General features: G+C 55.5%; 2 protein-coding genes across 2 annotated transcripts; one reads left to right on the plus strand and one right to left on the minus strand.

Annotated features, from left to right (window-relative positions):
• Positions 1-1,535: 1,535 nt before the first annotated feature.
• Positions 1,536-4,592, minus strand: DRD4 (dopamine receptor D4). The gene is made up of 4 exons (XM_060017582.1): positions 4,323-4,592; positions 2,605-2,717; positions 1,874-2,532; positions 1,536-1,750 (listed from the first exon to the last, which is right to left on the minus strand). The coding sequence occupies exons 1-4, from the start codon at positions 4,590-4,592 to the stop codon at positions 1,548-1,550; spliced, it is 1,245 nt and encodes a 414-aa protein (XP_059873565.1). The 3' UTR covers positions 1,536-1,547.
• A 10,533-nt stretch (positions 4,593-15,125) lies between these two features.
• Positions 15,126-15,975, plus strand: SCT (secretin). Its single transcript, XM_060017583.1, has 4 exons — positions 15,126-15,249; positions 15,348-15,449; positions 15,530-15,622; positions 15,840-15,975. Exons 1-4 carry the CDS (start codon positions 15,164-15,166, stop codon positions 15,961-15,963), a joined length of 405 nt encoding a protein of 134 aa, XP_059873566.1. The 5' UTR covers positions 15,126-15,163; the 3' UTR covers positions 15,964-15,975.
• Positions 15,976-16,918: the final 943 nt, after the last annotated feature.

Below are 16,918 nucleotides of genomic sequence, written 5' to 3' on the forward strand. Positions count from 1 at the left end.
GCTGCTGCTTGAGACCCTCTTGGCGGTGGCAGACACCAGCTCTGACCACGTGGAGTGACCACAGAAGGCCCAGCAGGCGCACGTCGGGGCACATCAGAGATGGGTGGCAGGGCACGGGCGTGGGGTGTGGACCTGAGGGACGAGCCAGGTGGCAGGGCCAGCGGCCGCAGTCAGGGGCCCTTTGCTCCGACCCTGACCCTGACCCTGCCGTCAGCCTGATGGTCCCTTCGAGTCTGAGGTTCCCAGGAGGGACCACCAGCCCAGCTCTGAAGCAAGTGTCTTGCCCGGGTGAGGCTGTACCATCTGGGGCTCCTCCCGGGAGGAGCCCCGGGGTATCCGCTGCAGCCATCCTCATGCTTCACAGGCAAGAAGGCGCCGGAAGCTGAAGCAGCCAACAGACCTGGGGGCCGGCCCTGGGCCCCCTCCCCCACTCCCATTTTGTGTTGGTTCCTGTGTGGTGCAGGGACACAGCACCCCATACTGGCCCCCAGTCCATCAATGCTCGGTTCCTCGAGGGCCAGTCTCTCCCAGGATGATCGGGGCAGGCTGGTCCTGGGGGGTGGTCAGCTGGGGCTTCGCAGGGGAGGCAGCAGCTGAGTCTGAGCAGGAAACGGTGCTCACCCAGAGAGGGGAACAGGGTGGCCCCCTCTCCACGGAATACTGTAGCACGCTGAGGGGGGGGCCTGATGCCGGGGCCCTCACAGCCCATAGTTTCTCATGTTCAGAGGAGAGCTTGACACCCGGCAGTGGCCGGCTTGGTCACAGTTCCTGACAGGAGCGCTGAGCCACAGTACTGGGCACAGCGGGTGCCCACGGCGGGGGACTTGGGAGGGTCTAGGTGAAGTCCAAGTGGGGCTGTCTCGGGTTGAGGGGCGGGCCGTGCTGTGGGCGGGAGAGGGGCAGCCACTCCCTGCTCTGCCCACTTGCTCCCAGCCAAGTGGGCAGAGGATGGCTGAGTGCCTTGTGGGCCTGCGCTGGCCTTCCCTGGAGGGAGGCTGCCCCCGTGAGCCCACCCAGCACCCAGGCCCCCTGTTCCTCCAGGTTTTGGGCATCTATGGGCAAGTCAGGAGCTGGCAGGGAGCTGTGCTCCGACCTTGAGGCAGCTGCCGAAGCAGTGGCAGGGGCAGGTCAGCTGCATTTTGCAGGGACAGTGGATGGGGCCACCAGGACGAGGGGAGGAGGCTGCTGGCCTGGGAACAGCTGTCGGGTCGGGGTGGGTTGCAGCTGGCCGGGTGTGTTGGGGAGGGAACGTGTTCGGGGAGGGTGTGAGTCGGGGCAGTCTTCCCAGGCAAGGGCTGGCCCTCTTCCCAAGGCTTCCGGGGCGGGGCAGACCTGGCTTGGTGGGGTCTCTTCTCTGGGCTTCCTCCGGAGGAAGGAAGGGGTTAACTGGCCGGATGAGGGTTAGTGGAGGCCTGGGCTCCTCCTCCTTGCCCCCTCCCCCGCCTCCAAGAGCCTTCCCAGCAGGTGTTGGGGATCTGTTTAATAACTCCTACAAACCCCCAGGCGAGGCGGGGTGCTGAAGAGGGGCTGCGGTGCCAGCGGTCTGCTCAGTAGCAGAGGCGCAGAGCCTTGCGGAAGACGGTCCGGAACTCGGTGTTGAAGACGGTGTAGATGACGGGGTTGAGGGCGCTGTTGACGTAGCCCAGCCAGGTGACCGCGCTCACCAGCCGCGGGGGCACGGCGCACGTGGGACACAGCGCCCGGGAGATGTGCACGACAAAGAAGGGCGTCCAGCACAGCAGAAAGGCCCCTGGGGGCGGGGTTGGGGCTGCCGTGAGCGAGCCCCTGCCACGCCCCCCGCCCCGGGCACCGCCTCACACCCCGGGCGCTGCAGTCTTCCCCTCTCTGCCCACGTCCCCTGGCCGGTACCCACCGACCACCACAGGCAGGACTCTCATAGCTTTGCGCTCCCGGCCCGAGATCTTGGCGCGTCTCCTCCTGCGGGCCCGCAGCGGGGGTTCGGCTGGCATGGCGTCCGAGGGCAAGACGGCATCCGAGGCTGGGGTGGCGTCGGGGGGCGGGGTGGCGTCGGGGGGCGGGGTTGCGTCGGGGCCCGGGATGGCGTCGGGGGGCGGGGTTGCGTCGGGGCCCGGGATGGCGTCGGGGGCCGGGATGGCGTCGTGAGGCGGGATGCAGTCTGGGGCCGGGATGGCATCCGGGGGCACGGCGGCATCGGGGGCCGGGATGCCGTCGGGGGGCGGCGGGCCGGGGCCGCTGGGGCGGCGGGCCGCACGGCCGTGCAACTTGGCGCGGCGGGCTGCCTCCCAGCGCCGAAGGCCCCGGAACGTGGCCCAGTAGAGCAGCAGCATGAGCGGGCAGGGCAGGAAGAAGGAGCACACGGACGAGTAGACCACGTAGTCGCGGTCCTCCAGGCGGCACACGGAGGGATCGCGGCTGCGCGCGTCGTTGAGGCCGCACAACACGGGTGCCGCCACCGCTGCCGACAGCAGCCACGTGACGCCGATGAGCAGCAGCTGCCGGCCACCGCGGCTCTGGCGGTTGTAGTGCAGCGGCACGGCCACCGCCACGAACCTGCGGGGAGCGTGGTGAGGGCGGCGGGGCCGGGGCGGCCCTACAGGGGCCGGGGCGGTGGGGGCGGCCTACCTGTCCACGCTGATGGCGCACAAATTGAAGATGGAGGCCGTGCACAGCATGACGTCCATGGCCATGAGCGCGTCGCAGAGGCCAGGGCTCAGCAGCCACACGCCGCCCTGGACCTGGGCGCAGGGAGGGGCCCCGTAGCAACAACAGACACAGGACGCTACCCTCCCCCAGCCGCCTGCCCAAGCTGTCCTTCTGACCCCCAATGGTCCGGGAGCAGAGGGGGCTGAATATCAGAGGGGAGGGGAGAGGAGGGGAGGGGAGTGAGCCGGAGACAGCTGGGCAGTCCTGCCCGCCCCTCAAGCTGGGCGCCAAGAGACGACCCCCTTCCTTTCTCTTAGAACTGACAAAGGCCTTGGGGGGGATCCTGGGGGCATAGTCACCTGAGGACTGGGATCTCTGATGCTGTGGGGCTCAGGGTACCGTGGGGCCCCTCCCTGCGCAGGTGGGGACCCTGCGGCCCAAGAGTGTGAGCCCAGCACCCCTATACCACCCCCCAGCCCCTGCAGACAGCTAAGAGTCAGTGTCTGCGGAAACTCGCTCTCTGGGCGTCTGGACGTGTCATTTCACTCCTGTCCCCTCACCCGCAAGAGAGGGCGAGGATGGTACCCACAGCATTGTTACAAAGTCAAGTCCCCGGCGCCGTGCCCGGCGGTCCCACCAAGGGCAAAGGAGCAGACAGCCACCCCCCTCTAAATCCCCTCCTGCTGATTTGGGGCGATTAGGAGCTTAAGAGCCGTCATTGTGACGTCTGTCTGCAGCTCGGGGTGGGGGGGAGCGGCAGGTCACGTCTGTCCTTGTCCTGCTGGCCTCTGCCCCAGCCCTGCCCAGACTCACTGTGTCCACTGCCTGCCCTCCCCCATCGCCCAGGACGCTGTGTCCCCAGCTCAGCCCTCAGCAGCTTCTCTCTGCCCAAACTGCACAGTGGACATGGCTGGCACCAAGGGGGACCGACCCAAGGGCCAGACCTGCTCTGGGGACGGAGGCTCCTGGGCCCAGGTTCTGGCGGGGGCCCCGGACCCCACACCTGCGCCTTCCCTCGGTTCCACTGTCAGGCCCGGTGTCCCCTCGCTCCAGCTGTGCTCACTGCCCTGCAGCTCCTGGCAGCTGAGTGTCCCTCCTGCTGGGAGCCCAGTCGGCGCGTGAGTGAGGGTCTCCTGCCCTGAAGTGTGCTGGTGTGTGCCCGCCTGTGGTCCTCCCTGGCTGTGGTGTGGCCTCGTGCAGTGACGTGTGTGTCTCTGTGCCCCAGGGGGAGCCGGCATGGGGGTAAGCCTGAATCTGCCTGTCTGTCCAGGATCGGCGGTGCCAGCTCCATGCCCACCCTTCCACCCTCTACACCTGGCTCCCCTGGGGGAGTGGAACCCGGCTGAGGGGGCTGAGTGGGGGGCTGGACTGCCAAAGTCGCCTGTTTCTGGGTTCTCTGCTTGAAGGACAGAGGCATCTCCTGGGTAACAGACACCAAGACAGAAAGGGAGAAGAGGAGAGAGGGGCAGAAGAGGGAGGGCGGACAGACAGCAAAGCGGGCAGATGGACAGCGAGATGGGGGAGGGGAGTGAGGCTCGGAGGTGCTGGAGGCTCCGGTCGTCCTGGGACCAGGCGCGGCCCCCAACTCGAGGCTCCTGAGAGGCCAGGCGGCAGGGTCACGCTGGGTCCTCGGTGTGGCTCGGCACAGGGAACAAGGAGCAGGTGAGGGTGCGCGTGCGGTCGCGACGCGGGCTCACCTCGGAGTAGACGAAGAGAGGCAGCACGAGCAGGGCGAGTAGGAGGTCGGCGGCCGCCAGGCTCAAGATGAAGTAGTTGGTGGGCGTCTGCAGGGCGCGCTCGGCCGCCACGCTCACGCACACGAGCGAGTTCCCTGCGAGCACCGCGCCGATGAGCAGCACGCCCCCCGCCAGCGCCGCCGCCGCCCCGGGGCCCCCCGCGCCGCCGCCCGTGCCGGGCCCGCGCCCAGCCAGCAGCCCGTCCGCGTCCGCGGCGCTGCGGTTCCCCATGGCGCACGGCCCCGCGCGCCCCGGCGGGCGCTCAGCACCGCGGACAGTGCCCAGGTCGGGAGCCGGAGCCCCGCCCCTCCGGCCCGCCCAGCCTGGTCTTAGTCCCGCCCTGTCCGCCCGGCTCGATGGACCCCGGGGCGCTCTAAGTTGCATCCGGTCTTTGCCCATCTTGGACTTCTGCGCTTCGAGAGACCGGCAGGTGGACAAATGCAACGGCCCAAAGCGACCCGAATGAAGTGATATGATTGACACGGGCGGGCCCAGCATCGCTCTGCGCCTGGAAGGGTTGGGGGGCGACGCGCTGGTGTGAGCCCCGAGAAACCGACGGGGATGGAAGGTCGGCCCGACCATCCCACGAGACTCGCGGGCGCCCATGCCAGCGCCATCCCGCCCGGCCCCAGAGAGCCCCGGCGTCCCTACAGGGACCCAAGCTGGGCGTCACCTCCCCGGGGACCCTGCTGGAGGCCCTCGAGGCAGAGGTGGAGCCACTTCTCACTCCGTCCGGTTCTAGCATCTGCGGAGGACCAGCCTTTTCAGGCCACCACCCCAGCCTCCCCCCGGGGCCCCCTGATGCTCGGCGGCGCCAGCTCCATGCTCACCCTTCCACCCTCTACACCCCAGCCTCTTGGGCCCCTTTGCGTCCCCCCGCAATGATTGCAGACCCCAACCAGGGGCCCTGCACTCCCCCCACCCAAAGCAGCCTCTCCCTCTGTCTGGACCACACTCAGTCCCTCTCCACCCACACCCACTGCCTGACCCTTCATCTTCCCCCCAGCCGCTGAGTGGTCAGCCTCAATTCCGGCTCCATCGCCTCCGAGCCTGTGACCCTGAGCGAGCTGTGCACCCCTCTGAGCCTGGAAAATGAGCTCACCCCACAGAGCCTGAAAGGCCGTAACAGGAGGAAAGGCCGTGATAAGCCCACAGGGGGCTTAGCAGTCTCCAGAGTTCTGCGTGCTCTTCAGACATGTTTTACCTGAGTCACTTCCTTCTTCACAGAGAAAAGCCCCAAATGAGAACCCGCTCAACCTGCACCCTCCACTCCCACAAACTCACTAGACCCCGGGCCTCCCTGGAGCACTGGAGGTGGTTCTCCCTCCCTCCCTCCCAAGGATGAGCCTGGGGCCCCATGTGCCCATCACCCTCCACCTGCCAACATAAGACTGTAGGAGCTTGAGGGGCTCTGGGTACAGGGTCCCAGACCCATGCAGGTAAGACTGTGTTGTATCCATGGGGCACAGAGTTCATGGCAGAGATGGCTGTGCATGACAGAGAGGTCAGCCCAGACCGTCTGTCTCAGATTATAAAAGTGAACAGAGGGGCTTCCCTGGTGGCGCAGTGGTTGGGAGTCCGCCTGCCGAAGCAGGGGACATGGATTCGTGCCCCAGTCCGGGAGGATCCCACATGCCGCGGAGCGGCTGGGCCCGGGAGCCATGGCCGCTGAGCCTGCGCATCCGGAGCCTGTGCTCCGCAATGGGAGAGGCCCCAACAGTGAGAGGCCCGCGTACCGCAAAAAAAAAAAAAAAAAAAAAGTGAACAGAAAGAACATGCAAGGAAAATGTGCAGTGAGAATTTTTATTATGGACTTCCTGTGACGCGCAGCCTGGTCACTAACGGAGCCAAGAAGTGGGCTATGCAGCTGCATCACTCGGTGGGACCGTCTAAGGCACATCCTGGCCCCTCGTTTGCATCTGTGACTCCCTCCGCCCTGGGAGGGCCAGAAAACTCAGGATGGACCCGAAGCGCAGAGGTGCTGCCAGGAATCAAGGATCCTGATTTCAAAGACATCAGGAGACACAGGGGCCAGCTTGAGGGACTGGTAGTGTGTGTATTAAAGAGAAAACAAGGACTCTGAAGAGACAGATGTCATGATATACTCATAAGGGGCAAAATCACTTGAGGTCTGGTAAAGGAAAGGTGTGCAGGACGCGGTGTAGATGGGCATCCGGGTCTGAGTTGCATTCAACATCTCCACCCCTTTCATGTGGATCAGTAAAGGGACAGGCAGGCTTCCTCCCCTTCTGAAGCTTTGAGCAAGAGAACTCACAATACTAGTGACTAGGGCAGGAAGTTTCTTGTCTCACAAGACAAAAATCCGAGGCAGGGCTGGCTCTGTGATCTTGGGTTGGGTGCCAAGTGGTGAGTCCAGCCTAGCCTCCTATCTGCTTTGGGTCTCTCTCCTGGTCCTCAAACATCTGCCACCATTAAGAGTGAAAAGGTAGTCCAGACTGGGAAAGGATATAATATAGTTGCAATGTAGATCTCCGATAAAGGATGCAGATCCAGAATATATAAAGGGCTCTGACAAATCAACAAGAAAAGAAAGACAATCCCATTTTAACAAATGTAAAAGTCTTGTACCCACATTACAAAAGAGGGTATCCCCGGGCTTCCCTGGTGGTGCAGTGGTTGAGAGTCCGCCTGCCGATGCAGGGGATGCGGGTTCGTGCCCCGGTCCGGGAAGATCCCACATGCCGCGGAACAGCTGGGCCCGTGAGCCATGGCCACTGAGCCTGCGCGTCCAGAGCCTGTGCTCCGCAACGGGAGAGGCCACAACAGTGAGAGGCCCGCGTACCGCAAAAAAAAAAAAAAAAGAGGGTATCCTAATGGTCAATAAGCACATGAGAAAGTGCTTAACATCCTTAGCCACTGGGGACATGACAATAAAAATCACAACGAGGGGACTTCCCTGGTGGCGCAGTGGTTGAGAATCTGCCTGCCAGTGCAGCGGACACGGGTTCAAGCCCTGGTCTGGGAAGATCCCACATGCCATGGAGCAACTGGGCCCGTGAGCCATAACTACTGAGCCTGCGCGTCTGGAGCCTGTGCTCCGCAATAAGAGAGGCCGCGATAGTGAAAGGCCTGCGCACCACGATGAAGAGTGGCCCCCGCTCGCCGCAACTAGAGAAAGCCCTCGCATAGAAACGAAGACCCAACACAGCCAAAAATACATAAATAAAAATAAATAAATTAAAAAAAAATTATCTCCATAGTCAAAATAATTCTTTTAAAAAAAAAAATCACAACGAGGGAGTTCCCTGGTGGTCCAGTGGGTGAGACTCCACGTTTCCACTGCAGGTGGCAAGGGTTTGATCTATGGTCAGGGAACTAAGATCCCACATGCCGTGGGGCACAGCCCCGCCCCCCCCCAAAAAAAATCACAAAGACTTGTCATTGCACACTAAAATGGGGGGGAAAATGTCAGATATGTAATTTGAAAATATTTCCTCCCAGACTGTAGCTTGTCTCTTCATTCTCCTAACAGTGTATTTGGTTAATTTTTTTTTATGTGTGAGGTATGAGCCTGATACCTTACACACATGATACCTTATGTGTAAGGTATGAGCTGAGGTGAGTGATTGATTTTTCTTGCCTATGGATGTCCAGGTATCCCAGCACCACTTGTTGAAAATATTGTTTTCTCTCCATAGAACTGCCTTTGAACTTTTGTCCAAAAGCACTTGATCATATTTGTGTGGGGCTATTTCTTGACTTCTATTCAGTTCCATTATCCAAGCGTCTTTCCTTTCAACAACAGTACAGTCTTGATTATTGTGGCTTTATAGTAAGTCATGATATCAGGTAGCTTGGGTCCTCTAAAGTTGTTCTTTCACAAAACTGTTTTGACTACTCGAGTTCCCTTGTATGTATGCATTTTAGAATCAGCTTGTCTATATCTACAAGAAAGTCCTGCTGGGAAGTTGACTGGGGGAAATTGACATCTTAACAATATTGAGTCTTCCAATTCATGAATATAGTATATCTCTCCATTTATTTAGATATTCCTTGATTTCTTTCATCAGTATTTTGTACTTTTCAGCATACACATCCTGCACATATTTTGTAAGATTTGTACCTAAGTATTTCACGTTTTCTGGTACGATTGTAAATGGTAGTTAAAAATTTTTTGGTTTCCAGTTGTTCATTGCCAATGAGCAGAAACAGTTTTGTATATTGACCTTGTATCTTTTTTTTTTTTTTTTTTTTTTTTTTTTGCGGTACGCGGGCCTCTCACTGTTGCGCCCTCTCCCGTTGCAGAGCACAGTCTCCGGACGCGCAGGCCCAGCGGCCATGGCTCACGGGCCCAGCCGCTCCGCGGCATGTGGGATCCTCCCGGACCGGGGCACGAACCCGCGTCCCCTGCACTGGCAGGCGGACTCTCAGCCACTGCACCACCAGGGAAGCCCGAACTTGTATCTTTTGATGTTGCTAAACTCACTATTAGTTCAAGGATTTTTTTTTTTTCCTTTGGTTTTCTTCAGGATTTCTACATAGATAATGATCTTGTTCATGAATAGAGACAATTTTATTTCTTCTTTTCTTATCTGGATGACTTTTCTGTCTTTCTTTTTCTTTCTTTCTTTCTTTCTTTCTTCCACTGTAGTTGATTTACAATACTGTGTTATTTTCAGGTTTACAGCAAAGTGATATATCTATATAATCATAGATTTAAATGTAAAACCTAAAACTATAAAAAATTTGGAAGAAAAGATGGGAGAAAATCTTTGTGGCAAGGGGTTAGGCAAAGAGTTTTAGACATGACACCAAAAGCATGGATTTACAAATGAAAAAAATAGATAAACTGGACTTCACTAAAATTAAAAACTTTCAGTCATAGGATGGAAGAAAATATCAGCAAATTGCATTTCTAGCAAATGACTTGTGTGCAGACTACATAAAGAACTCTCAAAGCTCAACAGTAACGATACGACAGGAAAGAAAACTGCAGGTGAGCATCCCGCATGAATATACATAGAAAACTCTTCGACAGAATATGATCGAGCCAAATCCAGCAGCACGTTTTAAAGGATTATACACTATGACCAAATGGGGATTTATCCCAGGAATGCAAGGGTGATTCAACAGACAAAACTCAATCAATGTAATACATCACATTAATAGAACGGAGGAATAAATTTAATCATCTCAGTTGATGCAGAAAAGTGCATTTGATAAAATCCAACACACTTTCATGATAAAAAGACTCAATAAACTAGGAATAGAAAGAAATTTCCTCAACACGATCAAGGCCGTATATGAAAAACACAAAACATCATACTCAGTGATGAGACTGAAACCTTTCCCTTGAGATCAGGAAAAAGACAAGGATACCCAACTTCGTTGCTTCTATACAACATGTCCTGGAAGTTCTAGCCAGAGCAACTGGGCAAGAAAAAGAAATAAAAGGCACCCAAAATCGGAGAGAAAAAAGTAAAACTATTTCTATTTGCAGATAGCATGATCTTATGTATAGAAAATACATAAAAAAAAGGAAAGAAAAAAAAAAACCTGTTAGAGCTAACAAACAAATTCAGCGAAGTTTCAGGATATAAGCTTGACATATAAGAATCAGTTCTATTTCTATACATTAGCAATGAACAATCCAAAAATGAAATTAAGAAAGTCATTCATTTGAAATAGCATCAAAAAGAATAAAATACTTAGTAAAAAATTTAACCAAGAAGGTGAAAGACTTGTACACTGAAAACCAGAAAACATTGCTGGAAGAGATTAAAGAAGGCATAAGTAAGTCAATCTAATGTTCATGGACTGGAAGATTTAATATTGTTAAGATGCCTTTTCTCACCAAATGATCCCCAGATTCAATACACTCCCAGGTGAAACTCCAGTGACTTTTTTTTAAGAAATCCAAAACTAAAATTCATATGGAATTGCAAAGAAACCCAAATAACCAAAGCATTCTTGAAAAGGAAAAAACAAAGTTGGCACAGTTGCTGATTCCAAAAATTGCTACAAAACTACAGGAATCGAAACAATATGATACTGGTGATAAGGACAGACATAAACATCAATGGAATAGAATCGAGGGTTCAGATATAAACCCATACATCTGTGATCAATTGATTTTCTTTTTAAAAAATATTTATTTATTTATTTTTGGCTGCATCAGGTCTTAGTTGCAGCACACAGGATCTTCTGTTGTGGCGCACAGGCTTCTCTCTAGTTGTGGCGTGTTGGTGTGATCAATTGACTTTTTTTTTTTTTTTTTTTTTTTTAATGCAGTACGCGGGCCTCTCACTGTCGTGGCCTCTCCCGTTGCGGAGCACAGGGTCCGGACGCGCAGGCTCAGCGGCCATGGCTCACGGACCCAGCCGCTCCGCGGCATGTGGGATCTTCCCGGACCGGGGCACGAACCCGCGTCCCCTGCGTCGGCAGGCGGACTCTCAACCACTGCGCCACCAGGGAAGCCCTCAATTGACTTTCAACAGGGGTGTCAAGACTACTTAATAGGGAAGAAGAGTTTCTTCAACACATGGCGTTGGAACAACTGGACATCCACGTGCAAAACAATGGAGTTCAATCCCTACCTCACACCACATACAAAACTTAACTCAACATGAATCAAAGTCTAAAATATTTGATCTAAAACTATACAACTGGGAATTCCCTGGCTGTCCAGTGGTGAGGACTCTGTTCTCTCACTGCCGTGGGCCTGGGTTCGATCCTGGTTGGGAACATAAGATCCCACAAGCTGCATGGTATGGTGGAAAAACAAGAGTCTTACAAGAAAAAAAGTAAAAATTAAAATAAACCTATAAAACTCTTAGAAGAAAGTATAGGGGCAAATCTTCATGACCTTGGATTTGCAATGGTTTCCAAAGAAGGTACACAAATGACCAAGAAGCACGTGAAAGATGCCCTCCGTCACTCATCATTGGGGAATCGCGATTCGGAAGCACAATTTCATAGAATTCTAAAATTGATCTAACAATTTGATGAAGTTTTCATTAGTCTCCTAACAGCATCTTTCTGTAAACCTTGACAAGTAGATCCTAGAATTTATATGGAAATGCAGAGGGTCAAAAATTGCTAAAACACTCTTGAAGAAAAACAAGGTGAACAGATTGGGTCTGTCAGCTATGAAGACTTATAAAAGTACCGTAACTAAGATAGTGAAGTAGTTGAGGCGTTGTGGCTAAGACAGTATGAAGGATGAGAAAATCAGGCTGATGGCATATAACAGGGAGTGTGGACCTAGACCTACGACGGCTGGTTCACAGTTACAACGACATTGAAGGGCAGTGGAGAAATACGGTCTTTCAGTAACTAATGCTGGACGACTGGACAGCCGCATAGAAAAAATGAAGCTTAGTCACTGCCTAACACCGTGTGCAACATAAATTCCAGATCTATATCTGGAACATAAAATAATGATGCTTTGGGAGGTAATATATGGGGTTAGCGCCCATATATTATGTTATCTTAATTAAGCAGGAGACAAGAAATAGGAAAGGACTGTAAGTTTCACCATATTAAGAATGTTGTCTCCCTGTGTTCACCAGCCCCAAACTATTTACAACCTTTTCTCAATCCTGGCCAGTTTCCTGCTTGAAAGACCCTTCTTAGAGCAATTGTGCCCTTATCCCAAAGCCTGATAACGACACCCCTTGAGCCACTCTCAGCCCATGCTCTTTCTGGCTTGCGTTTGTTAACTCAGGTTCGTTTGATCATCGACAATTGACAGTCCTTAACTTTTTGAGATATATGCTGAAATCCTTACAGGTAAAATGATACAAGTTCTGAAACCTGCTCCAAAATTAATTTGAAAAAAATAGAGAAAATCAACAGGGATAGATAGGATTTATCATAAATTGTTGAAGCTGAGTAACGGTACATGGGCGTTTGTCTACTTTTGCATGTTTATAATTCTCTATAATAAAAAAATTATTTTTTTTCTGGTCCTTAAGAGGGGATGTTCATTAAGGCCACAGAAAGGCTGCACTCTATTACCGTGGGTCCCAGGCTCACAGTGTGAAAGCATCCAGCCAAACATAACCTAAGTCACACTGGAGTTTGCAGTTCTGTGGAAGGCGGGGAAGAGCAGTGTGGTCGGAGATTTGAGAGAAATAATTCTTTTCAATACCTTCCTAGGACACTCCTAATGAGCAGAACTAAGAGTAGATACAATTAACTTAAACTTGACATTTAAATCTTGGTTAAAACAAACAAACAAAAAAAGAGTAGAGAATACTTTCTGTGCTTTAGTATTCAGAGAATAAAACTGTGTCACAGTGAGAGAAATTCTTCTGCTTCGAAAACGCTCCCTCCTATGTTCTACCGTGAAAAAAATAAAGCTGCGGGGCTTCCCTGGTGGCGCAGTGGTTGCGAGTCCGCCTGCCGATGCAGGGGACGTGGGTTCGTGCCCCGGTCCGGGAGGATCCCACATGCCGCGGAGCGGCTGGACCCGTGAGCCGTGGCCACTGAGCCTGCGCGTCCGGAGCCTGTGCTCCGCAACGGGAGAGGCCACAACAGCGAGAGGCCCGCGTACCGCAAAATAAATAAATAAAGAAATAAAGCTGCATATTCTTCCTCAGAAACCTGAATCCTGAAATTGGCCATTATGAGGATCCCACACACAGAGCGATGTCCGATTAGAGGCTTCAAATAGCTATTCACATATGTTGACTGTTTTCTGTGCGTTTGTAATGAGGACCCAGCCAGGGTTGATGTCCTGGAAATCCCTGGGGCTCTCCCTGAAATCTGTGGGTTGAACGTGGCGTTTAGTCATGTAGCTTGTGTTGTGTGTTTCAGAGTAGGGTCCAAACCAGGCAAGGTGTGAGCGGACCCGTCCATTCCTGCTCCAGTTCCCATCAGGGTCCGGTCCTCGTTACCTGTCGCATTTCAGCATGCAACGCTGAGGCAGCCACACGTGGGTGTGGAGGACACAGGCCAGGACCGTCTCTGGAGAGATTCTGAGCGGCAGAGACAACCGGCGACAGCCATTCAGGCGCGATGGAGACAGCTGGTCACAAAGTCCTCTGTGCCGCGCACATGCAGGACACAGCCCGCCTGTCCTTACCTCGGTTCCATCCGGTCTGTCCTTCTATGCTAGTGACTGCTGGGGACCTCGAGCAGGTGCGACTGAAGTCGCTCAGGGCAGTGGATGTGCCCACAAAGGGCAGCAGGAGGGGGCTCTTTGGGGTGATGGACTTGCTCTGTATCCTGATTGTGGTGGTGGTTACACGGACCATACATGTGTTGAAATTCATTTTTTACAACATGTTAATTTTTTAGAAGTCAATTTTACTGCATGCAAAAAAATTTTTTTAATAGGAAGATCTTTCCTATGAAGATCTGCCTGGTCACTTAAGTGTTTGAGGTGCTAAGACATCTGACTGGTTAAATGACACTACTCACAATTTTGAGTGTTCTCATGAATGTCATTAATCGGTCAATGTTGTTAAAGTTTAGCGGTTTTAATTTGCCAAATTTGTGCAAGAAGAGGCCGCAGCAGCTGTTGCAAATACATGTAGAGAAAACAACAATGAGATACCACGACACACGCCCTGGTGTGAATGCAAAACGGTGCGGCCACTTTGGAAGACAGTCTGCTGCTTTCTTATAAAGCAGACCATAACCTTACCATGGGATCCAGCAATCGTGGTCCTTGGTGTTTACCCAAAGGAGCTGAAAACTTGTTTCCACACAGAAACCTGCACACAGATGTTTACAGCAGCTTTATTCATAATTGTCAAAACTTGGAAGCAACAAAGATGTCCTTTAATAGGTGAGTGGATAAATAAACTGTGGTCCATTGGACAATGAAATATTGTTCAGCACTAAAAAGGAATGAGCTATCAGGCCGGAACCTTAAAGCATATGACTAAGTGAATGGAGCCAAGAAGAAAAGGCACAGACTGTATGCGTCCAACCTTATGACGCTCTGGAAAAGGTAAAACTATGGAGACAGTGAAAAGATCAGGGGTTGATGAAGGAGGGACGAGCAGGTGGCGAGCAGGGGACTTTTAGGGCAGGGCCCTGGGTGGTACCGTCTACAATAGCAGACTCGTGTCATTGTACATTTGTCAAAACCCACAGAATGTACACCACCAAGGTGAACCGTACTGTGAATCATGGGTTTAGTTAATAATAATGTACGATACTGGTTCATCAATTGTAACGAATGTCCCAAACTAATGCCTGGTGCCGGGGAGGCTGGGCACGTGCGTGTGTGAGCTCCATTCTTCCCTAACCCTAAAACTGCTCTAAAGAAAGTCTACTAATGATCTTTAAAATGCATATAAAGTTTAACACAAGAACTACTGGCTTATAAGAAATCCCCTTACTCGATTTGTAATTTACGTGTAAGGATTTCACGGGTGCTGGTTGTAAATGGCCCGAAGCAGGCTCAGGTCTCCCGCCTCCAAAAATGCACCCAAAGGCCAAGGCGCCCCAGGCCCAGGTCTTGCGCGGCATCAGCCCCCGCCCGCCCCCACCGCCCCCGGCCCACCTGCCCGGCGACTGGGAAAGGTCACTGCACGGGCCGACACCCCGCAGGTCCCGCCCGCCGCCCCCGCGGGGGTCCCCTTGTCCCCGGGCGCCCGACCCCAGCGGGCCCGCCGAGGGGCGCCGCCGCGGCGGTGGGGGCGGGCGGGCGGCCGGGGCGACAGCTGGGGGGGCGGCCCTGACCTTCCCGCGCGATCGATGGGGCGCGGCTCGGGCGGCGCGGAGCCGGGGCGGCGCCGACCCCCGCCCGCCCCGCTCCCGCTCCCGGGCGCCGCTATAAAGGGGCCGCGGCCCGACGGCCGCTCAGCCCCCGCCCGGCGCCCACCATGGCCACTCGGGCCCTGCTGCTGCTGCTACTGCTGCTGCCGCCGCCGCTGCTCCGGGGCTGCGCCGCGCGCCCCGCGCCCCCCAGGTGAGCCCGCGGCCCCGGGCCCCGCGCCCGCCCGCCCCCACCCCGCCCCGGCCCTGACCCCCCCCCCCCACCCGGCCCCCTCCGCGTCCTCTCCGCAGGGCCCCGCGACACTCGGACGGGACTTTCACCAGCGAGCTCAGCCGCCTGCGGGAGAGCGCGCGGCTGCAGCGGCTGCTGCAGGGCCTGGTGGGGAAGCGCAGGTGAGGGGCGGCGGGATGGGGGTGGACCTGCCAGGGCGCTCCCCAACTCCAGACTAATTCTGACTTGGGGTGGGGAGCAGCGAGCAGGACACAGAGAACAGCACAGCCTGGACCAACTCTGCGGAGGGCCACCTCTGCCTGCTGTGGTCAGACGCGCCCACCCTGCAGGCCTGGTGAGCACCAGTCCCATCCCCCCATCCCCCATTCCCTGCCCCATAGCCTCCCTCCCTGGGGCACCCCAGGTCCCGGGCACAACTGGACACAGCAATGGCCCAGGGGTCTGGGAGGGTGAAACTGTCAGCGCTGGTGACCAGAGAAGGCCCAGTTTCGCCGGGTGGGCAGCGGTCTCCAGCACCAAGACCCCAACCCCTAACCTGGCTGTCTCTGCAGGATGCCCCTGAGGCCCCCCGAGGATCAAGCCTGGTCTCCCCAGATGCCTCTTGGACTGAGGGCTGGGGTCATGGTGTCAGAGCCAGCCATCCCTGCTGCTGAGGGGACCCAGAGGAGGCCCTGAGGAAGAAGGAACCTCCCAAGGGGAGCCTGGACAGGGGAGGGGGGCGGAGGAGGGGGGGTTGCAGTTGGCACCAATAAAGGAGCAATTCAGACCCTGGCCCTGTGAGCCCGCTCTGTGCGCCGTCTGGGTACCATCGAGGAAGCTGCTGCAGGGCATGGCTGCCAGAGGGAAGGAGAGACCCATCCTCGGGATTCTAGGACCGTGGCTATGCCCAGCTGCCCTTTCAACCTGGGAAGCCAGCAGGGAGCCTCATCTTTCTGCTTCCTTCTCTCCTGCCCCATCCACTGAGCTCCCTGGAAGCCGCCCGGCACCTCTGGCATCCACACAGCAAACATTCAGGGGCTCTGGGAGATGTCCCCTAGATCCTGCCCCGGGGGGCAGCGGTGAGGGGGCAAGGAGGCTCGGCCAAGCAGGAAGAGGCGACAGGCAGGACCCAGCAGGCCACTCCCCAGTGAAGGTACCTGAGCATGAGTCCTGGCTCCCGGTCCAGGCGTGCAGTCTGGATGGGTGGCTTGACCTCCCGGGGCCTGTGGAGCAGGGCTGGTGATGACACCCCAAGTGCCAGGCTGCAGGAGGCCTTGTACGAAGGTGTTTCAGGCGCGCATGGCCTGGGGCCTGGAGGTGCGAAGGGCTCCACCGGACCCATCACAGCAGCCCCTCCCCCACCCAGTGTCCTCTCCCAGCTGCTGGGCTTAGGGGGCTGAGGAAAGATGGAGGTGGGGCAGTTGGGGGCCTCTGCCATGGGCCCCTCACAAGGATGCCCCTCTGTCGGGGCCCAGGGTCCCCCCCCAGCTGCCAGCTGCCCCGAAGCACTGCCATCCTTGTCACTGTGACCCCGCCCAGCCCCCTGGAAGAAGCTGGCTTGTTTCTGGGACAGGCAGGGGAGTCCCTAGGACGCATATAACCTTTCCCCTCCAGACCTGTCCCCTAAACTTGGGGATAGGAGGTGGGCCCG

This window comes from Delphinus delphis, chromosome 8 (assembly GCF_949987515.2).
Source record: "Delphinus delphis chromosome 8, mDelDel1.2, whole genome shotgun sequence".
Lineage (NCBI taxonomy): Eukaryota > Metazoa > Chordata > Mammalia > Artiodactyla > Delphinidae > Delphinus > Delphinus delphis.

Bases quoted from the DNA above. Each gene is read 5' to 3' on its own strand.
- DRD4 (XM_060017582.1), bottom strand. From the start codon at position 4,592: ATGGGGAACCGCAGCGCCGCGGACGCGGACGGGCTGCTGGCTGGGCGC. The intron at 2,718-4,322 runs GTGAGCCCGCGT...CCCTGCGCCCAG, and splicing joins CTCTCTTCGTCTACTCCGAG to GTCCAGGGCGGCGTGTGGCT. The intron at 1,751-1,873 runs GTGGGTACCGGC...CCCCGCCCCCAG, and splicing joins AGTCCTGCCTGTGGTGGTCG to GGGCCTTTCTGCTGTGCTGG.
- SCT (XM_060017583.1), top strand. From the start codon at position 15,164: ATGGCCACTCGGGCCCTGCTGCTGCTGCTACTGCTGCTGCCGCCGCCG. The intron at 15,450-15,529 runs GTGAGGGGCGGC...GGTGGGGAGCAG, and splicing joins GGCCTGGTGGGGAAGCGCAG to CGAGCAGGACACAGAGAACA. The intron at 15,623-15,839 runs GTGAGCACCAGT...CTGTCTCTGCAG, and splicing joins GCGCCCACCCTGCAGGCCTG to GATGCCCCTGAGGCCCCCCG.